A 24648-nucleotide genomic window follows, 5' to 3' on the forward strand; every position below is an offset into this window, starting at 1 on the left:
GGGTACAGAGGCTGCATTGCAGGCCAAGGGGACGCTGGGCAGTGCTTTCTCCGCACCGACCCTCCCCTCCGTTCTGTCCTCCCTGGTGACAATAATAACCACATTTGCTGTTGCCTAGGTGCTTTTATCACCACCTCTTTGGCTCGTGTCTTTCCTACGCACCTTCTCTCCTGGTTTCTCTCCACTCTCCCTCACCCCTTCCCTCTCTCTGCTGTCTTCTCCACACGCCCCAGCTACCCCAGCTCCTCCTACTGAGCACGGAATGGCAGCTCTCCACTCACCTCCCCGGCTCCTTCCCCAAGGGATGGAACAGGCTGGCACCAAATTTAGTTTTCCTTATGCTTTTACTTTGAGTACTTCTGAAAAAATAATATGAGTTTTCATCTGACAAAGTAAAGTGCAAAAAAAAAAAAAAAAACAACACACAACCCACTTGGAAATTATGGGAAATGCAAAGAAAAAATATCACCCATTTTCCTATCACTGAAAGAGAATCTCACTTTGAAAACATTTGGTGCCCTTCCTTCCCATCTTTCTTAAGCATGTAATGCACACACATTTCAAAACTGAAACCACACGTATGCATCTTGTAATTTCTCGGCCAATATACCCCTGCTGTCTCCCGGACTGGTGGCCAGGTTGTCTATGCCAGGAACATGTCATTATTGACCTAAGTCATCTCTATGACCACTTCTTTTTTTTTTAAGATTTTATTTATTTTTTTTACAGAGGGGAAGGGAGGGAGACAAGAGAGGGAGAGAAACATCAGTGTGTGGTTGCCTCTTGCATGCCCCCTACTAGGGACCTGGCCTGCAACCCAGGCATGTGCCCTGACTGGGAATCAAACTGGCAACCCTTTGATTTGCGAGCTGGTGCTCAGTACACTGACCAGCCAGGGCTCTGTGATCACTTCTAATGAGCACTGGAGAGTCTATGGAATTATGCATTTGAATTATGTCTTAGGTCTGGTTTAGAGGCAGAACCAGAAGCAGGGACTCTGGTGCAGTTTGTTGGGGGGCCTGCTGAGGGGGAACTGGGAGAGAAGCAGGAGAGAACAGGGAAACAAGCTAGGAAAAGATGAGGGTTTCCATGAAGCCCAGCCTTATCCCGATCCCATAGGAGTTCCCAAGCATCAAAGGTGCCACAGAGGTGGCCCACTTGAGGCCCTTTAAAATCTACAGTCAGTCACTGGCTTTGTGCTGCCCGACACCTGTCCCCCTCCTCCCACCCAGGGAGCACATAACCTCGTAAGGGGGAGGCTATTTCCTTCAGCCAGGGACATCTCCAGGAAAGGAGGACACCCAGGAGCTATTAGCAGCCCACCTTCACAGCAGGTGAGGGATGGGCCCACTGGCCCCTTGAACCGGATCTGGGTGGGACACCAGGACATAGAATGTCCTTAAGTCAGAATTGCTAGGTTTCTACAACCTTGGAGACATGTTACCAAGTTGGCTTTCCAAAAGACTGAACTCACTTTCCTTTCCCACGGGCCTTTGGGGAGAATAACTAGCCTCTTCCCCACGGCCACACACAACTGACCTTGGGGTTCCCTGTTCTTTTTTATCTCCCCCAGGCTGATCAAAGAAAAATGGCATCCTCTTTTCATTTATATTTCCTTGATTCCCAGTGAGGTACAGCATTGTTTTTCAGAGGTTCAGTGGCCATTCCTACTGTCATTTCAGTGAACTGCCATGAACACCCTTGGAAGCTTTTATTTTTAAGTCACAGTAAGCATCCCTTTGGTTCACTTCCAAAATCCAATTGGAGAAGTTTTCCTTTCTCCCTTGCCTTCAGCTCCCCTGCAAAGGACGAGCAGGCTCACACATCCCCGCTGGCTCAGGAAGGCCTGGTTTGTGTCTCCCAGTGTCTCCTCCACTACCCCACGGCTCCAGAGCAGAGAACTCAAAACAATACCGACAAGCTGGTCGCCAGAACCGTCCCAGGGCCCGAGGGCAGGCCCGACAGGGTCCTTCCCCACCACTGGCCCCCGGTGCTGTGGTTCCAGGCAGCCTGCCATTCTGTTCCCTTCCTTCTAGATCTTCGAAGACTATTACCTTGACCAGAAGCCCACGGTGAAGGCCTTGCTGGAATATACCGACAGGGTGTTCACCTTTATCTTTGTGTTTGAGATGCTGCTCAAGTGGGTGGCCTATGGCTTCAAAAACTATTTCACCAACGCCTGGTGCTGGCTCGACTTCCTCATTGTGAACGTGAGTAGTTAGTGGGCACGCATGGGGTCTGGGGGCCTCGCTTCTGACAAATGGCTATTGTTGCCCAAGAAAGCTCGGGGGCCTGGCCCTCAAGGGCTATGCCCAGGAAAAGCCTTGAGCACATAGCAAGGGGTCTCAGAATATCCCTGCACCCCTGTGAATGGTAAGATCCAGGCAGTACATGGTTTGGGCACCATGGTGACCCTCAGGTGAGTCCTCTGTTCTTAGGTCTCCATCCAGAAAGACCACTTACCATCCTCTGTGTTTTACATTTAAAGCAAGATGGCACATGAGGCTCTCAAAGGTCTTGTGACCCCGCATGCATGCACAGGGCTCTGGACTTAAGGAGCTGAGGACAGCACAGCACAGAGAACCTATCCACCTGCTGGCTCAGTCCTCAGCCCTGGCTACGCTCTGGTGGTGCCTGGGCATCTCACAAAAATACAATGAACAAACACTACTATTCCCAGAGCTTCTAATCTCCCTGGTCCTGGGGTACAGGTGGGGTTGGGGCAGCAGGCATCAGTATTTTGTAAAACTCTTGGATATGTCCAATGTGCAGCCAGTATTGAGAGCCACACTGAGCTAACTAACACCACTGGCTTCTTCTTAGTGGCACTAAACGGGAAAGAGGGTCCCTTTTAGATGAGCCGAAGCTCATATGTCTGACTTACACTAACCTGTGGCCACTAACCCCCATGTGAGGGAATTTACCAAGTGCCTCCTGCACATTAGACTTGTGTTTTCTCAACGCTGTGATAAAATCATCCTCCATAAAGTCTCCTAAGAGCCTTCCTACCCACCCAAAGCTAGGAGTGCTCTCTCCCTTATCTTAACCACTACAATTCTCTATCTCTGTCCAGGCCTTTGCCCTCTTGGCTCTGCAAGATGGCTGCCTGTGTTGTTTGTGCACTGGTGCATAGCTGAGGGGCCTGCAGGCAGGGGGAGACACGTGTTGTGTTTGTCTCTGCCTCCCCCACTTCAACAGCCACCAGCACCAAGTTCTGCTCATCAGAGGTGTCAGGAAATGTGTCTGTATTTGGTGCTTGCCTCCTGAAGCTGGATAGGGTCCAGTACAGAACATTCTGTCCACCTCCCGTGTTGGCAGGTCCTCCATAGCGGGTCTGGGCACTCAGTTCTCTTCTTTCCTGATACCAGTGCGCTAGCAGCATCAGGCCACTCTACCACAGCGATTAGCTGTAAGGCTTGAAATCTGAGTAACAGGTGCTGATTTTGTGCATATGAAATAATTATTCATGGATGAATGGAAAATGTTTTAGGTTGGCTACCCAACCCTTTTAGGGGCACAGTCACTCCAACCTAAGAAGGTTCACTAGCTTCAGTCTTGATTGCTTTAAATGTGATCATCTGACCACCCATCCTTTCTTCTATACATCTCTCCTTCCATCTGTCCAACCACTCATCCTTTCTGTTTTCTTCCTTCAAAACATCCACTCACATTAACTGCTTCCATTTATTCTCTCCACCAGTTCTCTCCTGCCATCCACCCATTCTCAAAATTCTTTCTTCTTCCGCTCTGCCCATCCATTCGTCTTAACCTTCCTTCCATCCATCTACCCACTGGTCCTCAGTCCTTCTGTCTTCCTATCTTTTGATCCATCCTTCTAATTATTCAATCATGTAACCTTCATTTTACTCATTCATGCCCCTCCTATGCCAGTATCCTTCTATCCATCCATTCTTCTATCTTTCTATTCTTTACTTAGCCAGTCCATCGATCCTTTTTTCCACCTATCTGTCCATTTATCCCTCATTCATCCATCCATTTACCCATCCATCCACCCATTAATGCATCCAGTCAACCTTCCATCCATTTGCTAGTCTCTCTTATTTACCTATTCTATCCAACTCTCCACCTTTCCATTCATCCACGAGTTATTTTATCCAGTCATTATCCTTCCTCCATCCATCCATCCCATCCATCTACTCTTTGCTTTCTTTCTTCCACCCTTCCTTTCAACCATCTATACTATTCATCTTTGCATCCTTTAATCCATTTTTCTATACAATCATCCTCAACTCTCCATCCAGCTGTTCTTCTTCCTTACTGCCATTCATCCCAACATGCTTCTGTCTTTTCTTCAATTCATCAAACATTTATTTATAACTATTGAAAATAGGATTGACTTATGAATTGCTGTTGGATAGATAAAAGCCAATAAATTAAAAATCCCTATCTCCAGGAGATTATGCTTCAATATTCTAGCAAATAAGACACACAGGGAGAAACAAACATATTATAAGGGGGTACATAGTGAGCACTGCTGGAAATAATTAGTATTTTATAGGCACAGAGACATGAGCCTGTTTCCACCCAGGGCAGTGTGTGGTTAAGGAGTCTTCATTTAAGAGGTGGCATTAAGTAGAGGGCTTAAAATGGACAGGAACACTGAGATGCCAAGAGGACTGTGGGGGAGGTGATCTTAATTAAAAATGACCTGAGCAAAGGCACAGACACAGCTGCATTTAGGGAACAATTTTATTTGGGTAGAAAATATGGGTGAAATATGATTGGAAAAGTGGGCTGTGGCTGTCATACTGGCCACAGTATGGAGCTTATCCTAAGCACCAGTGCAGATTCGGAGTCAGAGAGAGACATGATTGTAATCAGATGTGCAGTAGAGAAAGGATGAGATGGGTACAATACTGGAGCCCAGAGATCAGAGAAGCTAAGTCACCTGAGTGGTGGGAATGGAGCTGGGCTTGGGTGGATGGGCTCTGATGGAGAGGCCCCAGCCCTAGCTGCAGGTGGTGCACATGAGTCACCCTTCCTAGGGTGCTGAGCAAAATACTAAATAGGGCCCAGTGTGGAACTGGCCTCAAACCTCCCTGCCCTCTGTCAGCCATGCAGTTGGGTGCCACCTGCTGGTGTCTGGAGCTTCTCATGGATGGAGGAAGGGGTTCCTTTTCATGACAGTTCTTTATCTTGGTGCAATATGCCACCTGAGCACAGGCATCTTTTGAGATGCTAGAACTCAAGCATAAAACCCTCCTCTTCTGAAGTTCCAATGTACATCCCCACCTTGCTGCCTGGATTAGCTAAGCCTGAGTTCAGCCCACCAGTCATGGTAGAGCTGGGGTCTCCTAGCATTGGTTCACAGTCGCTCAAGCCTACACATATGGTACATCCCCAGCACCTTCAGAGTTTCTGGAAGGTGTCATTTTCCCATGTCAGTTGGTGTACTTTGCAATCCTTTGAAAAACTAAGAGACCAACAGAGACTCAGAACTCAGCCATTATGGCTCAGCTGTCTCTCAACGCTGGATCTCATGGACACGTGCCCGCTCCTTTGACTGAAGAACATACCCATAGGGCGCTGGAGCTCTCTTAGTCTGACTCTCTCATTTTACAAAGGTGAAAGTTCAACCTGGACTAACAAGGTACTGACTCAAGGTCAAAAAACAATCAGGGGTCAAGGGAGAACTAGATCCCACTCAGACCAGGACACTTTCCATCTTGCTTTTCTGAACGAATATAATGGAACTTACCTTATATTTCCCAAAATAAAATTTGACATAACCCTTATGAAGAGACATCACCATTCCAAATCTCTGCAAGTCAAAGTTCCAAGGATGTTTGGGCCCAATTGGTACCCCTAGAAGGAGATGGGAAGGTGGATTCGATATTCTGGGAGCTTGGCCACCTACATACCACGGGCTGGCAATGTGGGAGACTGGGTTTTTCTTTTGCAAAGTTTCAGGTGCGTGATGAATGGAGTCTTTAATAAAAGGAAAGGACCCTCTCCAGAACTCTCACTGGGATCCAGAATAACGTGGGAGTCAGGACAATGGCTTGGGTAGAGTAGGGTTGGGAGGGATTCCCTGCATCCTTCCACCAGGACTGCCCCTTTGGAGTCCTGGAGTGATGCTTTTGCTCTCTGCTTGCCCTCAGATCTCTCTGACAAGCCTCATAGCGAAGATCCTGAAGTATTCTGATATAGCACCCATCAAAGCCCTTCGGACCCTCCGCGCCCTGCGGCCGCTGCGGGCTCTATCTCGATTTGAAGGCATGCGGGTAAGACCTGTTTCCAAATTGCTCTGGTCTGTAACATTTGGTAGCCCTCCCCACTTTATGCCCTCCATACCCCTGACCCTGAGCTCTGATTCCTGGACTAGGAATCAAACTGGCAACTCTGGTTCACAGCCCATACTCAATCCACTGAGCTACACCAGCCAGGGCAGATTGTCACTGATTGTCACTGGTGTCACTATACACCAGGTCAGTGTGCTGTATTTAAGGAAAATAAAGCGAGTTGCTGGAAGTCTGTATGTGCTAGCACAATGTATACCTCATACACTTAAATGAGCATGTGTGTACTTATAAACTCACCCACCTCCTCAGTCTCGAGGGAAGATCCTGTAAGTTGCCCTGAAGGAAGCTTAGAGAAGGTTTACACCGACCTGCAGCCTTTCAGTGTCTCTCAGTCTTCTGAGTCTGCATTAACCCACTTCTCTGGTTTCCAAAGGCCACTGGCTCATGCAGCAGCCTGAGTGAGTGTAGGAAGCAGTTGGATCCAGCCAAGAGGGGTGGAGCATTGGTGGGGTTCCAGGTCCTTTTGCATTTCCCCTCAGGTGGTGGTGGATGCCCTGGTGGGCGCCATCCCGTCCATCATGAACGTGCTGCTCGTCTGCCTCATCTTCTGGCTCATCTTCAGCATCATGGGCATGAACTTCTTTTCAGGGACGTTTTGGAGGTGCATCAACACCACCAATGCAGGCTTTTCTCTTGCGTCTTCTACTTATGTGAATAACGAATCTGACTGTATACTTCAAAACTACACTGGCAAGTTGTTTTGGGTCAACACGAAGGTCAACTTTGATAATGTTGCAATGGGTTACCTCGCACTTCTACAGGTGGTGAGTCCTTTAGCTGCTCTGTAACATGGAGGGACTAGGGTCTTTCAGAAGATGCTATGTAGGGGGTAGCATTCAGTCTAAGCATGAGGCCAGAGGGCCTTACCAATGAGTGTGATCTCCCAGTGTTGCAATTTGACCAATGTGGGAAATAGACTAGAATAAAGGAATGAGCCTGCTATGGGATCATATCAGGTAATGAGATAGAATTCACTACTTGTACAAAGTAGATATAGTAGAACCACATGTTCAGTCTTTTGCAAATTACCCCTGGTGGGTAATAAATTATGTTCCAGGTTGTGGTGATAGATAATGCTGGTGATGATGACAGTCAACCACACTCACATCTTCCTCCCTTCCTTCCTTCCTTCCTTCCTTCCTTCTCTCCCTCCTTCCTTCCTTCCTTCTGCATCCCTTGCCTTAATCCACTTGTTCATTCAGTGCTCCATCCATTCAAGGGTTAATGTAATTGCTTATACATTTGTCACACAGTTACCGACGAGTCCCTGCATTCCACTATTTGTTCATGCATTCATCTGACACACAATCCCTGAGTAGCTATGGTGAGCCAAGCATTGTGCTCTGCCCTGGGAGATACAGAGACACGTCAGAACTGGCTCCAGGGGAGCCAATGCTCGAATAGAAAAACAAATAAGTAAATCAAAACAGAGCCCAGTGTAGATGGATGGACAGAGACTGAGTGACTTCTGCTCCTTGTTTCTAGGCAACCTTTAAAGGCTGGATGGACATCATGTATGCTGCTGTTGATGCCCGAGGGGTGAGTCTCAGACCACCGTGTCTACTGGCTTCCCTTCCGGGTGTCCTGCCCACATCAGTCCAATTGAATTGGAGTGAAGGTGGCCTTGGTACCACCCAGCAGCCTGGCACTGTCCCTCTCTGGAGCAGTGGCAAACTGGCTCACTGCTGGCTATTTAAGCTGATGCTAGCCTGCTCTCCCACCATGTACCTTCCTCAGGCTTCTGAAGCTCTTCTTCTGCTCCAAGAAAGTAATAGATAAAGAACTATGGCTGAGGGCACTCCCTGGGCAGGGGTGGGGGCTAGAACAAAGGGATGAGATGGAATTTCAAGTGCTGCTATGGCAGCCAGGTGGAGGAGGATGATGAGACAAGACCCATGCCTCATCATTACCACTGTGGCTGACACTGCACATGCCCTGCCATCTTCTTGGTCCACCTCTGAGTTCACCCGCTATCCTCTGAGACTTGGCTTTCTCCCATGCCTCAGAGCTGGCTCAGCAGCCCCTCCCCCAAGGGCGAGGGGTTTCATGTCCCCAAGGGCAACCCTCACAGATAAGTTTTGGGAGTCTCTGGATAAACACTCCAGTTTCCCTGTCCCTCGGAGCTCAAGTCCTGAGATGTGTTTTACATGATTCCTTAGACGGCCCCCTCAGGATGGAGTCCCAGCTGCCCACAGTGAATGCTTTTCTCCTGTTCCTGCTTACCGCCCCCCCTTCCTTCACTCCTACTTCCAAGGATTGCCTCCCAAATAAACCACTTGCACCCAGGCCCTTGTCTCAAGGTTGGCTTTTGGGGTAAACAAAAACTAAGACACCCCCTCCTCCCTGTGCCCCACCTTGTCTGCTCACAGGTGACCTTGCAGCCCAAGTGGGAGAGCAGCAAGTACATGTACTTGTACTTCGTCGTCTTCATCATTTTTGGCGGCTTCTTCACACTCAATCTCTTCGTTGGGGTCATAATTGACAACTTTAATCAACAGAAAAAAAAGATAAGTGGGGTTCGGGTGTTTCTGTAGTGTCCCCTGGCCTCGTGACTAAAGCCAACACTATTCACAGCCCTTCCTGACTGACCGGGAGGCCAGTTTTGACCTTTAATACCAACATCAACCTTTGCCCTCTGGTTTCAGTCCTCACCTGTTTGCCGTCTGGGCTGCTGTGGAAAGAGTTGCATTTCTCTGTGTCAGTATTGCCCTGCCAACCTTGCCTGGGGTCCCCATCTTCTCTCCCAGAGTGCCATGGTCCTCCTAGCTGGAACCAGCTGTGTTGGATGTGCCCCAGGTGACCCCTTGGGGAAATCGACAAGGAAAGAAAGGGCTCCAGCGCTGCCTCTGTCTGGAGTCCTGACACCCAGAGCACTGAGTCAGGAGGCCTCAGGAAGGGCCAGAACACCCGTGTTGGCAGAATCCCAACCCGCCTCCATGGGCACTGACTCCGGTGAATGGGAGCCCAATCCCAGACAACCTCTCATGTTTTTATTAAACATATAAAATGTATTCATGCTTCTCTTTCATTTAATATCCTGTAGACCCCTGAGGTAGATAGGGCACCATTTAGATTTGTGCAAACCAAAGTCCAGAGAAAAATGGGGGTGGGTCCCATGGAGAAATCATGGCACAGATCGGAGAGCACGGCATTAGCTCTAACACCCTCCAAGCCTGGATCTGCATTCCCAGCTCAACCACTTGCTGGATGGCTGACCCTGGTAATTTTTTAAACCTCTCTGAGCCTTGGTTTCCTCATCCTTTCATCCCATCCTTGGGGTTAATGATACCTATTTGCTATTTGATTTTGGGGAGAGGTAAATAAAATCCTGTACAAAAAGCACCGTGTTTAGGGCTGAGCACACAATGGGCACTAGAGGAAAAGTGTCGCTGTTACCATTTAGAATATGTATCTAGTGGGGCAGGCATCCCACCTGCAGGAAGTCCTTGGCAGGGGTTCTGAGGATGAGAAGGGGCAAGACAGGTCTGTGGGAGCCCTAGAGGGACTCAGCAAGACAGCTGTGGAGCGCTGCTCAGTGTCCTCGGTGCCCCAGGAGCTTTGCAGTCATCTGCACAATGCTCTCTCCTTACGGCCTCGGAACCCAGCCCAGGCATGGAGATGGCCGTGTCAGAGAATAGAGTGAGGTCAGCCAGCGGTCAAGCCGGGGCGAGAAACTCTATTATTTGCTGACTCTTTGTCCAGACATCTCAGAGTGGTCCCACCCAGGACACACCAATCTTCCCAGGAAGCCCTCTGTGTCTGTAAAGTTTCCAAAATCTCTTCCCAGACCCCACGGACCTCAGCCCCTTTCCCCAGCATTTGCAGGGACTAATGTACACAAACATGCTCTTGAAACGGGAGGCTTTAAAATGATGTCAGACTGTGAAAGGCGAGGAGTTAAAGGAAGGAGGTTTAAAAGAAAACTAACAGCCAATCCTAAGGCAGGCAGGATTCTTCAATGGTGGGATTCCCGGCACTGAGACAGCACGGGGAGGTGCAGCTGGCAGGGCCTTCAGAGAACCAACCAAAGATTCTTCAAGGACCCTGGGATAAGGCAGTAACTGGCCTCAACTCCTCCTCTCTAGGAAGGGGCTGGGGGGGTTGGGTCCCAGGGTCTTTGTTCCTGAAGGCCCTGAGGGAAGCCCTGGCCCCTGGCAGGGAGTATGATTCTAGAAACCAGTGGATTTGACTGGCATGAGCAGGCTGGATTCAAGGCTCAGGTTTGAACCAACCTGTACCTTCTCCTTGGGTCCCGTTCCCAAACACTCCCCACCTGCATCCATGCAGAATCCCTGGGTTCCTGGAGACAAGAACCAAGCTTTGTTCCAGAGACCCAGGCAGAGTGGGTCAGAGCTGGGGCTCAGTCCCATCCTCTCTTCCCCTGGTTGTGGCACCTGGGCAGCACACAGCTTAACTTTGGTGTGCCTTTCTGCAGAAAGGGGAGGGAATTGAGATGTCTTTCCCCTCCAGCATAACTTTGGTATCCCTGGGGGTTCCTGTCGGTTTAATAACAGTGTTGTGTGTTATCCTCTCCTGCACTTAGGGGGCCAGGACATCTTCATGACGGAGGAACAGAAGAAGTACTACAACGCCATGAAGAAGCTGGGCTCCAAGAAGCCGCAGAAGCCCATCCCCCGGCCCCTGGTGAGCCCCAGAGCTTCTCTCTAGCAGAGTGTGTCTGTGAATCCAACCTGATGGCCTATGTTTGTACTGAGTAGAGGCCCAGGCAGTGCCCTCTGTGGAGGAGGGGGTTTGGGTTGAGTTTAGGGATGAAGCTAATGACGATTCCCAGGTCTTTGGAATGAGAAGTCTAAAAAAAGTAACTTATGGTGTGAACACATCTTCTGCAGTTACTCCAGATAGAACTACTTAAGGAAGTACAGTTTTAGGGTTCAAGCACAGGACTGAGAGTAGACTAGGTTAAGTGATGGTAAGGGGGATTAGAGCCCGGAGATGAAATATTTGTGTGATTATGCATTATAATCTATGTTGTAACGGATCTCTAGCCTTACCCTACATTTCAGCTAGACAGAGAGGAAATGGCCCAAACCCAACCTGCCTTGGATCCTGGGCTGGTGAAGATCATGATCAGGGGGCACAAGAGAAACCAAAAATTAACCCACTCTAGCATTTAAAAGTTGACCAAAATGTAGGGCTGTACTCCACTTTGATTCCTTTATCTGCAAAGACCCTAAGAGACAGGCCCTTTCATCCTCCTGTCCAATGCATCATCCGAAGCATACATGAAATTTCTCATCTAAGTTCTTCTCAGGCCTCAGCCAGAAGATGCGCCAGGCCCCTGGCTGGCCCCTGATGGAGGCTGAGGAGCAGGTCTGGGAGTGGGGATGTTGCTGTGTTAGAATGTACAACTGAATCTCTTCAAAGATTTTCTGAGCCATCTACTCCAGTGAATAGAATTGGCATCTTGTCCCTTTATAAAACCTTTCTGTGGTGACGATGCAACATTTATGAAGAAAACTACAGGCACTGCCCATGGCATGATCCCAGTAACCCTTCCCCACACAAGGGCAGAGCCTAAGGACCTTCAGCAAAGAGTCAGGCCTTTCCCTAAATGAACTAGAAAGACATACATTAGGATGTCTAAATCAAGGCATGGGATTTGCGTAAGGTACTAAAATATGTATGAGCACAGAGTCTTTAAAAACATTTATGGAGGAAAAGAGTGTGGTGACCTTTGACACACTTTACTTGGGAACACTGCTCATAAATGTATTAGTGTTCTCTATTCTGATGCGAAGTGTTACAATGGGGAGTAATGAGATGTCCAGACCATTGCAGGGGCAGAGTTTCCTCCCAAATCCCCCCTAAGATCGCTATGACTGGGCTTGGATGAGCCTGAGAGAAAGTGCTCAGAGTCCATTGAGTACCCCTGTCAACCAGGTCAGTGGACAGGAACAGGCTCAAAATTAGAATATATAGGTGAAAGGCTGAACCCAGCCAATCAAAGTCAAGGTAGGGCTGCGGGAGGAGAATCCTCAGACTGACTGAGAAACAAGCAACTGACCTTTAGTGGGGGCTAGACTGAAGTTGGGTCCACATTTGAACCAGACACCAAGGAGTTCTATGCTAGGGACCACCCCTGGAAAAATCATGATGGTTTCTAGAACCTTCCCCTACAAATTACTCAGTTTCTTGATAACATCTCAGCTCCTCCCCTCTCATCAACCAATCTCACAAGCCACTCTAGCTTCCTCCTCTGAAGGAGGATGATTTCCCTGGGACAGGGTGGGCTGCATGCCAAAAAGGGACCGTGGAGAGAACACTATCGTAACACAAAGGTAGGAATCTAATGCTGGACTCCAGGCACTACAATAGGGGTGGAAGGTGATGGTTGGACAGGAAGGCCTGCAACAAAATTATCATTTTCCTAATTAAGCCACAACCAAGATCATCCAAGGTTGGCAGTGGGGGGAGGTTCTTCACACAGATAAGGGAAGTGAGACCATAGCCCAGCTGTGTTCCTGAGATTCACCATCCCTTAGGATAGGGCAGGGAGTGGTGAGGAGAGAAGGGATCATTAACTAACTATCAATACTATACTAGCTTTAGTGTAGGAGCATGGCTCTCTCCTTAGTATTCTCACCCAAGAATGGCAAGTACTCTTTCCTTGGTCCCCTCAGCATAACTGAGGCAAAGCTGGGACATTCAAACAAGACTTTGCAGGGTCTCAGCAACAAGTGTATGTGGCTGCCCTCCATCCAGGGCTCAGAGGCCTTGGCCCATCCCAGCTCCTGGCTGGCATCCATCTGTCAGGGAACATCTTTGTGTTCACCACCCAGTGGCACAAGCCTGGTCACCTGTCCTCCTCAAAGTCCAGAACCAGGAAAGAAACTCAAAGCAAAAGAGAAATTCCCTCTGGCATATAAGGCCCACCTTCCCAGGTCTAGCTTCCTTGGCAACAGATGATTAGCACTAGAATGCTCACCTTCTTCCCATAGGAATCCCCACAAGTCCAGCTGGTCAGATACGCAGAGCATTGGCACCACCGTTCCACCCCACAGCTGCACGGGTACCAGGTCGTACATAGCATAGCCAACCTGGATGACACATGGACCTCCCACACATGCACATGCATGCCTCTCACCATCTCTGGTGAAGCCCAGATTCTAAACCTTATGCTTCAACCATAACAAAGATGAAGGTTTCCACGAGACTGAGAGATTTTATTCTATAACATTCTTTGCTAGAAAAACCACTAAAAGCAGGTTTCACATACTCCACTTTATAGGAAAATAATAGGCTCTATAATATCACACCATCAGTCACCTACTTCATCATCTCTGAGAGCACTGAGGGTTGCAAAGGTGTGATCCCTGCCCACAGACTAAGCCAAGAGCAGCCAGCAAGCTGCTGCATTCCCCAGCACCCGAATATCCAGAGCAAACTTGATGCCTGGAACTTAGCAATGTTCTCGCCTGTTCTGTTTAATTAGAAGTTATGTGACCATGAATGGGCTCTGTGGGGTTTTTTTTTCTTCGACATTTTCAGTGATGAAATGGGAGCTGTTGTTGGCTCAGCAATACCCCTCCCACTCCAGAAAAGATCTGAGCCAGCAGTGTGCTGGACCCAGGCCTACTTGGGTTTGATTCTTTGCTCTAACCCAATAGGGTAGCAACCCATCCCCACCCTGAAGAGGAAAGTAGGAAGCAGCCTCTTTCACAGCCCTTCTGTCTGCTTGCTTTGTAGCTCCTGGGAGCTCCCTGGTGAGACTCCTAAGAGCTTCCTCTCTTCCTCCCTCACAGCCACTCATGCAGAGCCCTGCACATAGTACACATATTAAGTGCCTGTTGTGCAGAATCAAATTTAATGAAACCCTAATGAAGTGGCTTTATGATTTTATTGAAGGTGTGGGTAACATGATATCTTTTCTGTCATCCATTCATTTATCTATGTATGAACATCTATCATGTGCCAGGTAGTGTGCAGATACTGGGGACAGAGCAGTAAGTGAGAAAGACAAAGCTCCTGCCCTCACAGAGAATGCAGTCCAGTGACTCAGGAAAATAACCAGCCCAAACCATGCACATAATAATTCACAGGCTTAAGAGATTGCCATGGGAAAAATAATGGGTGAAAAGCAAAGGGTACCTAGGACTAAGACTTGAGGAACTCTCACACCTAAAGGTTGGGTAAAGAAGACTCAAATAGAACAGCCAGAAGGTCAAGAAATGGACCAGGAAAATAAGGCATAATGAAAAGCAAGAAAGGGTTGGTAAGCAATGCCAAAAAAAGTGTCCTCAGAATTAGCATTACAGAAGTCACTGATGATTAGAAAGAACCATGTCAGCAGCAGGACAGGAACAAGAACTATGTTGGAGTGGATTGAGGAGCGAATGAGAAATATTGATTGCACACGACTCTTTCAAGAAATTTTGCTGTGAAAATGGAGAGAGAATACAGTGAGGTTCAGGGAGATTTTTCTTTAAATTAGAAAAAAACTAGGTCATTGGATATTTAGCTAAGGAACCAAGACATAATAGCTAAGAGTGGTCAAGTGTGGCCAAGAGCTTCACTCATCAGTAGTGAAGCAGAGGAACCAGGAGGTTGGTAAATGGCAGCAATTATGACAAGGTGAAGGTGAGCTAGCTGGATGACACAAGCTTTAAGGAGGAAGGACTTTACCAGACACAGGAGGAGCAAATGTCTAGAAGTGACAGTGGGGACAAGAAGGATCTCAGGTCTGCCTCCTAGCCCTGGAGTACATGGGGTGGGGAAAAAATTGGCAGCCACTGAACAAGAGGAGGTGTTTGCAGATCAAGGCAGGTGAGCTCCGCAGGGCTCAGGAGAAGGTCAGGGGTGGAGAATGGAATTCAGATCAAGCAGTCCCAGAACAGTATGATGTTAACAGCTCAGGGAACACTAGAGGGCCATAGTAGGAGCTTTTTAAAAAAAAAATCCAAGCATAGATGATCTCTTTGTTATCCAGGACATTCTGCCTCTTTCCAAGAATGCAAACAATCAAGATCTGACCCCATGCATTTGCTTAGACATCTGCACAGCCCCAGGAATAAAGAAAACATTTGCAAGTATAAGTTGCACCATCACACTAACTTTACCTTTGAATCAATAATTTTGCAAGCAGTTCTTGAACTCTTGCTCTGTGCAAGGCACTGAAGGAACACTAAGTTAAATAAGATATGGCCTCTATATTAAGATCATTGTCTAGTAGAGAAGAAGAGAAGCATACATGAAATGCTAGAACTGGAGACTGACTGTAAAGGATGTGGGAACACGAAGGAACAGAATGATGTGGGAAAACTCTCTGGAGGAAGTAGGGTTTAAGATGGATCACTCAAGACTATTGGGATTTAGGTAGCCAAGAAACAGGCTGGAAGGGCATGGCAAATGGAGGGAAGAATATGGTCATAGACAAAGTGCCTGGTGACTTTATGGGCCCAGGAGAGGCAATGAGGACTTGAATTGAAGCGATGAGGTAGAATTAACTAAGAATGAGATTTTGGACAGGGCTTGGCTTCTGTTTGGATGCGGAGTGTGAGGAAGACAAAAGAGGAAGACCTCAAAAACCCATCTATGGAGAACATAGCCTCTCCAGATGCCTAGTTTATGTTGGCCAAAAGGCCCTGACCTATTATCTCTTGATTTTTCAGAACAAGTACCAGGGCTTCGTCTTTGACATCGTGACCAAACAAACTTTTGACATCATCATCATGGTCCTCATCTGTCTCAACATGATCACCATGATGGTGGAGACGGATGATCAGAGTGCAGAAAAGACAAAAGTCCTTAACAGAATCAACCAGTTCTTTGTGGCCGTCTTCACGGGAGAGTGTGTCATGAAGATGTTCGCCTTGAGGCAGTACTTCTTCACCAACGGCTGGAATGTGTTTGACTTCATTGTTGTCATCCTCTCCATTGGGAGTAAGTGGGTATCACATGTGGTGGGGAAGCCCAGCCTCTGCTTGGGGTTGTTTTAGCTGTAACCAAGGGGACAACCAATAAAATTTCAAAGCACATTATATGTTAGAGGAGCCCAGTATTTTCTGCCTTCCAAGGGCAGCGGATTTAAAATGGCCCTGGGCCTCTCAGGCACATGGAGAGGTTCCATTGGCCTGCTCCATGCTCTCTCTGTCTTCAGGCACCTACTGCAACACAGCCATCACCAGAACTTTGGGGGCTGAGAGGGAACTATTGTTCCTACAGAGAGACAGAGTTTCCAGGGGGCCTTATTTTTATGATCTTCAAATCAGAGAGTGGGTGGTGTGATGTGAAGTGAGTCACAAAATAGTTTTTGGAAAAGGAGGTGGGTTGCCAACTGAGTGAGGAAAGTCAAGGAGGAGATTGTTCAAAGGAGATTCTTAAGTCAAGGGTCTGGAATGAAATCTCTATATAACTCTCCACTTAAGGAATATGATGATAGAAAAGTCAAGGGATCAATGTGAAGAGATCAGTGTTATTATGGTCTAGTCTGGATATTGTTGAATGACAGGCACAGTATTGTGGGGCCAAAGGTGTTCAGAGAAAATGAATAGAATGAGAGGCTAAAGTGGAAAATGGAGCCGCCATAATTGACTGCTTGCTGAGTTCTGAGCACTAGGCTGGGCTTTATGAATCTTCACAGTAGCCCTGTGAAAGGCATATTATTATCCTTATTTCATACATTGAACATTGAGCCTCAGAGATTAAGAAAGTTATGCAAAGTTATACAGTTGGTAAAATGGTGGAGCTGATTTAGACCAGGCTAATGTCCTAATGAACTAGCAGTTTCTCACCAACAACCAAGAGACTATCCCTGACCTTTGTGTGGTTGAGCCAAAGTGTGGCCCTCTGAAGGCCAAATCCCAGCACACCAACTTTGTATTGCATTATAAAATCATTCTGACCTATTATACCATGACCTGTTTACTTTTTGCATGAGGGCATAGTTGTAGATTTAATTTTCCATTGATTTACCGTCAAAGGCTAATAGTATCTAAGTACAACTTGGCAGCACTTAACCAGTCTCCCTACCCTGGTGCTGAAATACAGCTGTGGGTTGTGTTTGGTTGTTTGAGGGGGAGGGGAGTTTAATGTATTTTTGTTTTTCATTTTGTTTTATTTTCTTGTTGCTGCTAGGTTTTATGGGAGGTTTGTTTTATTTGCCTTCCAAAGTGACAGACTCTAAAGTCCATTTTGACTTTATATTAGAGAAGGCAGCTTGCTTATATGACTTCTCATATCAGCATTATGGAAATAAAATATACTTAAATACTCAATTCTGTAATGTGGGTGGATACTGTAATTACCAGTTCCTATGACCTGCATGGCAACACCAGTCATTGGGCAGAAATCACTCAGAGAGACAGCTAGAAAATAAGTGAAAGACAGATTTTACCTGTCAATCCTTCTGCTCTCCCTCCCTCTTCCTGTTTTCCTTCCCACCAGCAAGACATGTATTAGTATCTAAATGTTACAGGTATGAACACTCATTCTCCCTTAAAGTAGAGGTAGACCAGTTGGCTGGCAGAATCTTAGGAAATTATATAGATATACAATGTACCCCATGCTATGTATGGGGAAATGTCCCAGTTAAAGTGGATTTTAGGAGAGGGGCTTTCATTAAGGCTTTATAATAAAAATATATATAATTATTTCCCAAGTCTCCTCCCATTTTCTTCCTCCTTCTAACATGTATTGTGACTACCCATGTTCATATGATGAAAGGCAAGTAGGAGAAGAGGGAACCCTGGCAAGGAGGGAGAACTTGCTACCACACACCTCACCATTTGTCCTAAGAGATTTTGAATCATGTCTTACCTAACGGCCTTGCATAATCTTTGGTAGTCCCAATAGGCCCCATGGGTCCCCAAAACCAGGCTTTACAAATCTTCAAGTTAGTTACCAGATAGGAAGACATATGCATTCTTCATCTTTCCAGCCTTGTTCCTAGTTGGGGTGGGGAGCTGTAACTGACCCCCCATCTCCAGACCCTAACAGGGAGTTCAAACTCAGCTGGAAAGGAAAGAAACAAATAAAAACCATTATGCAGACAGCTGGTCATTCAAAGCCATTCTGCTGTAGCTGTCAGCAAGTTGCCAAACTCCTCAGGCCCCCTTATAATTAATTCCAGGCTCTGTACAATTATCCACAGGACCATGTGCCAGAAACTTAGTCAGTCTTCTCAGTAGGAGATAGGGAGATGAATCACAGGGGGGTCCTGGCCTTCACAGAGAACAGGACCAGGGTAGAGGAAAAGGCATGACCCAAAGGCTAAATTCTCAGGGAAGAGCAGAGTCTGTGTCATAAACAGAAACAGACAAAGGACTGTGTGCATGTGGAATATGGTGCAATCCCTTCCAACTGAACTATGCTGCAGAAGATAGGGTTTTGACCATGGAGGTTGACTAAGAAAATATTCTGGGTAGAAGGAAAAACAAGAACATGGTGGGAAAGGCGAGCCTTACTCAAGAGAGAGAGAAGATTTATGCAATGAGCACTTACTGAGCCCCTACTCTATGCCACCCCCTGTGCCAGGCTCAGAGGGTTCAGAGTCCTTAAATACAGCTGCTCATGTGGAGGTTCATCTGGAGCCAAGATAAGGGAGTGTGATCACAGCCAACTCTGTCAGGGCTCATGGTTGGGAGTACTAATTAGATCATTTCCTCTCTCTTTGAAAGGCCTGGTGTTTTCTGCAATTCTCACGTCCCTTGAAAGTTACTTCTCCCCAACGCTCTTCCGAGTCATCCGCCTGGCCCGAATTGGCCGCATCCTCAGGCTGATCCGAGCGGCCAAGGGGATCCGCACGCTGCTCTTTGCCCTCATGATGTCCCTGCCTGCCCTCTTCAACATCGGGCTGCTGCTCTTCCTCGTCATGTTCATCTACTCCATCTTCGGCATGGCCACCTTCCCCAATGTCAAGTGGGAAGCTGGCATCGATGATATGTTCAACTTCCAGACCTTCGCCAACAGCATGCTGTGCCTCTTCCAGATCACCACGTCAGCTGGCTGGGATGGTCTCCTCAGCCCCATCCTCAACACGGGGCCCCCCTACTGCGACCCCAATCTGCCCAACAGCAATGGCTCCCGGGGGAACTGTGGAAACCCAGCCGTGGGCATCATCTTCTTCACCACCTACATCATCATCTCCTTCCTCATCGTGGTCAACATGTACATAGCAGTAATTCTAGAGAACTTCAATGTGGCCACAGAGGAGAGCACCGAGCCTCTGAGTGAGGATGACTTTGACATGTTCTATGAGACTTGGGAGAAGTTTGACCCCGAGGCCACCCAGTTTATAACCTTTTCTGCCCTCTCAGACTTTGCAGACACACTCTCTGGCCCCTTGCGAATCCCAAAACCCAATCAGAATATATTAATCCGGATGGACCTGCCACTGGTCCCTGGAGATAAGATCCACTGTTTGGACATCCTTTTTGCCTTCACCAAGAATGTTCTGGGAGAATCTGGGGAGTTGGATTCTCTGAAGGCAAATATGGAAGAGAAGTTTATGGCAACTAATCTTTCAAAAGCATCTTATGAACCAATAGCCACCACCCTCCGGTGGAAGCAAGAAGACATTTCAGCCACTGTCATTCAAAAGGCCTACCGTAGCTATGTGCTGCATCGCTCCTGGACAATTGCCAAACCCCCAGGTGTGCCCAGGGCTGAGGAGGAGGCTGTGTCACTCACAGATGATGCATTCATGGAAAATGAGAAGTGTGCGTTTCCAGACAAATCTGAAACTGCATCTGCCACATCTTTCCCACCATCCTATGACAGTGTCACTAGAGGCCTCAGTGATCAAGTCAACATGAGCACATCTAGCTCAATACAAAATGAAGGCGAAGCTACCAGTAAGGAAGCCACTACCCCTGCACCCAAGTGAGGACACTCCAGCATGGACACGCCCAGTTCTGATGTGTCCTGCTGCTCTGTGATAACTCTTTCCCACTACAAGTGGCACCCAGCTTCCACCTCACCAATGCATGTCACCGATCACAATGTGAGAGCTGGGAAAGGAAATGCAGTTGGTACCCGCCTTTGGAGAAGCTCCCATTCACTAACAAGAGTCAGACGCCAGAAGTCGCATCTTTACTGCAACTCTCCTTTTGAATTTTAATGTCAGATGATGGATTCCTTCACTTTCCAGAAATTATCTCTGGTCCTTTTATTCCAGTCGTGACCAGAGCTTCCATTTATTGAGCAAACTTCTCAGGACCAGAACTCCCAAAGACCTACAACAAGGATATTGCTGAAGGTTCAAGGTAGTCTTCTGTGAAACACCACATAGAGACTGACAATGTTATTTAGGATTTTGCATGGCTGCATGTTGAGAACTGCAGACAACTGCTCCAGCCCAGGGTAACTCCTGGGCTCTATGTCATCAGAGTTCTTTGAGATAGCCATTAAAATAATTAATATTTTTAAAGGTATGTCAAGACCAATGTTATATCTTAAAGCATCATTTTTTAAAGTATGTGATACTGATGTGTCATATCATTTCTTCACTTCCAGGGTTTCTGATATTTTGAAGTTTGAGCTTGAGGCTTGGGGGTGGGGTAAGGGAGAAGGAGCATTGTCCTGAGAGTTTACTCTAATCCTGACTCCTCCACTGATTGACTGCCCAGCTGGCCTGGGCCAACCTCTCTCACCTCTGAACTTTAATTTCCCCACTTGTAAAATTGGTGGAAGGGAGGGGGGGGGCAGAAGGGACACTCTCTCTGATCCCTTGCATTTCATGTTGTAGAATGCAGAGGTGCCTGTCAGTTTAGAGGAGGAAAACAATCTTCTGAAGCTGGCAGTTTTGGGATATATTTTAGAGCCTGTTCCACCAAATCTCACAGATAGACTTTAAGGAGGAAGGTTTTCATGCTCTGCTTGGACAAGGACTTCATAATTAGTATAATCAAAGGAAAAGAGATATTTTGAGAATCTTAAGATGATCTGGGAGATAAAAGCTATGGCCAACATTTTCTTTAGTTCAACCTGCAAATGTTATTAAGTACCTATCATATGACAGGCACTTGTCTAAGCACAAGAGATATTGGGAATTAAGCCCCAAAAGAGTCATTGAATTTAGGCAGCAAATGGAGTAAATGGGCCACAGGGACATGGCAGGTCTTAAGATGAAGGAGAGCAAGGAGTTTGTATGACAACAGAGAACATAAAGTGTCTTAGAGATAGCCTTGACCTTCTATGAATTCTTAGGACATGCCCTGCAGTAATGACAAGGATCAAGTCAATTCTTTGATATATATTTGATCACTTGTACGATTTCCCATTTATACAATTACAAAACTAGAGCTGGTTCACCTCACATGGACCACCTTCCATCTGCTGATGCAACTTATATGGTCCACCTTACATTTGCAAAACTTGGAGAGTCTAACAATTGTGAAGTATGGGCAAAGGCAAAGCAACAGGAACTCCAATACACTGCTGGATTGCATGCATTGGCACAGCCACATTGGAAAACAGTGTAACTTGACTAGAACCATTGAACACACATATTCCTCTGATGCCGGTTTTCCACCTTTAGGTACGAAACCTAGAGAAATCAATACACACATGCTCTAGGAGACATGTACAAGGTTTCTTATCAACATTGCTCATAATGAACCTAAATTAGAAACAACCTAATATCCATCAGCAGCAGGATAAATTCAATTATGATACATTCTTTAATGTAATTTTATGCAGTAATGAGAATGGATAGATGTAGCCTTATAGAAGTCTATGGATGATTCTTAGACACATAACATTGAGTGAAAGAATCCAGACACAAGACTATATATACTATATGATTTCACGAGGCTCAAAGACAGACAAAATTAAATATACTGTTTAAGGATGCATAAAGAAAAGTAGGGAATGGTTACCATAAAAGTTGGGGAACGGGCTACCACTAGGGGAAAGCAGCATTTATGCCTGGGTCTTTGGCAATGTTCCGATTCCTCACCTCAGTGGTTCTCTTTATGAATGTTGCCTTCGCAACTATGGGTTGAGCTAAACATATATATCTAATGTGCTTTTCTGTGTGTATGTCTCACAATTTAAAAAAATTTAATGGCTTAGCTTAGATTCTCCACCCTCTTCATAGAAGTAGTTACTATCTGCACTCTGACTTGTGGCATTTCTGTCTTGGACTTGGTTCTCTGAGCTGAGTTGTAAAAGGAGGAGTTCAACACAGAGTAACAGAAAAGGAAATTCTAGAGAAAGGAATAGCAACTGCAATAGACACAGAAGATGTGTGAGTGGGTGAAGAGCTTGAGGAAATTTAACCAAATGATTTTGAAGCGAGCATGGCAGGGAGTGGGGAGTGAGTAGAATATAATCATGGTGGGAACAAAGTTTTATATCTCTCTGAATTTTCGTGGATGGTATCACAGGTGATATTAAAATGTTGAACAACCTGCCTAGAACAGGGCACCAACCAGGACAGACTATATTGCTAAAGCAGCTTCTGGAGGCCCCCTGGATGCACCGGGTACTAACTGAAGCTGTTGGATCCTGCAGAAATCTAAAGGAAAGTCCCAAAGGAGGAACCAGGGCAGCTGAGTGGCATGGGGAACACTTGAGGTAGCAGCTATCTACAGTACAATTGTAGATACAGTTCTATAATACAATTCAGTGCAAAAAGATTTCAATACACTGGATATTAGCTCTGGTTGCCAGTGATAGAAATCCAACCCAAATTAGTGTATAGGAAAGAGAAAGGAGAGCGTTTTCATCTACTGAACAGGAAGCCCAGAGATGCAGTTGGATTCAGGTGCTCAAACGGTGTCATTGGGATACCATCTCTCCTCCTCTTGGCTCTGCTTCCTTCTGTAAGTTCTCAGACAGTCTCTCCCCATGTGGTGGCAAGATTACTCTGGAAGACCTTTACATCTGCAACCTCTGAAGAAAACCTTGAGTCTTCCCCAATAATTCTAGCGAAAACTCCCAGCGAGGCATATCACTAGCCCAGGTCATATCACATTCCTTTCCCTAAGCAAACACTGTGTCCAGAACGTGCAGCACGTTGGCCATTTCCGGATCACATGCTCACCCTGGGAGCCAGGAGCTGAGAGCAGTTCCTAAATAAAAGAGTTTGGTATCATAAGAAGAGGGAATGGATGATGAATAGGCTAAACCAATAGCCACCCGCTCTATTCCACCCCTTAGCTGCTCCATATCAACACACATTCTATTTTCTAGACATGCAATGTCCAAGTACCTTCCCGACATAATGTTGCTGTCCCACACCAAGGTGCACTCCCCTTTCCCAGGAGGAGACAGTCCAGAGCCCTGCCCAACTGTTAGCATCTAGCTCCAAGCCAAGGATGTTGGAATCAGCAAACTCTGTCAACTCTACTTTCAAAATAAACCCAGGATTTGACCACTGCTCACCACCTTGACCACCATCAACTTGATCAAAGTCACCATCATCTACTTCAATAGTTCCCCTTTGTTTTCCCATTTTGACCTTTGTCCCCAACTGTCTGTTTTTCTCCAACAGCAGCCAGAGCTCCAAATCCATCCATGGCCCAATGGTACTCTGAGTAGGAGTCGTTACAATGGTTTCACATAATCTGGCTCTCACTCTTCTCTGACCTCATGTCCCCCTACCCCTTCTGTGTGCTTCAGCCATACTGTCCTCCTCACTGTTTTTACACATGCAAGGCGCATTCTTGCCTCAGCTGCCATATCCCCACAGCTCACTGTCACCCTTTCTTTAGTTCTTCCCTGACCAATCTATCTGATTAACAGCCATATCCATAGCCTTTAGCACCCTCTGGGGTAGCTCCTCATGGCTCAGTACCCAAAGGCTAGCCATCCAATTACACAATAGATAGCATAAACATGTTAGCTTCCATAAAGATGCCTATTTAGAAAAGGAGAGACAACACTCAGAAGTGGCAATTCACGGTGTCCCTGGAGCTTGGACTGCCTGACCTGACAGCAAAGGGATATCCTGCTCCTGGGAGATTTCCTCACCCACCATCCCACTTTCTCATGAGAAAGGAGCACTGGGAAGAGAGTCCTTCTGCAGGATAGACAGCTTATTGCACTTCCTGTTGGCATCACTGGAAATTGTCTTCAGGTGTGAGCACTCACGGGCCATTATTTGCCTAGACTGATGTTTGTCTAGCAATACAACCCCCTTACAATACTGGTATGATTTCTATCTCTTTCATTTTACCAACATGTTAGATCCTGTTGGAGTATGACCCTTCAATCTAGACTTGGGACTGGATATTACTGCCTTATAGCAATCGAGGTCTTGCCCTCCTTTCCCCCTCAGCCAAATTGCCTGCAACCTGGCCTCAGCCAGCCACTGTACCTAAATAGTGTTGAAAAGCAGTTAGCTTAGATATACAGGCACAAC

General features: G+C 46.8%; 1 protein-coding gene across 3 annotated transcripts in view; it reads left to right on the top strand.

Annotated features, from left to right (window-relative positions):
* SCN10A (sodium voltage-gated channel alpha subunit 10) overlaps positions 1-20675 on the top strand; it is an 80580-nt gene extending 59905 nt beyond the window's left edge. For all 3 annotated transcript variants that reach the window (XM_028518825.2, XM_028518826.2, XM_028518827.2), the window contains 8 exons: positions 2037-2210; positions 6123-6245; positions 6803-7087; positions 7809-7862; positions 8693-8830; positions 10863-10967; positions 15953-16223; positions 18959-20675. In XM_028518825.2, coding sequence (XP_028374626.1) covers positions 2037-2210; positions 6123-6245; positions 6803-7087; positions 7809-7862; positions 8693-8830; positions 10863-10967; positions 15953-16223; positions 18959-20166 — 2358 coding nt within the window. In that variant the 3' untranslated portion in view covers positions 20167-20675. The remainder of the gene's footprint in view (positions 1-2036; positions 2211-6122; positions 6246-6802; positions 7088-7808; positions 7863-8692; positions 8831-10862; positions 10968-15952; positions 16224-18958) is intronic.
* The last annotated feature ends 3973 nt before the right edge of the window (positions 20676-24648 follow it).

This window comes from Phyllostomus discolor, chromosome 7 (genome assembly GCF_004126475.2).
Source record: "Phyllostomus discolor isolate MPI-MPIP mPhyDis1 chromosome 7, mPhyDis1.pri.v3, whole genome shotgun sequence".
NCBI classification, from domain to species: Eukaryota; Metazoa; Chordata; class Mammalia; order Chiroptera; family Phyllostomidae; genus Phyllostomus; species Phyllostomus discolor.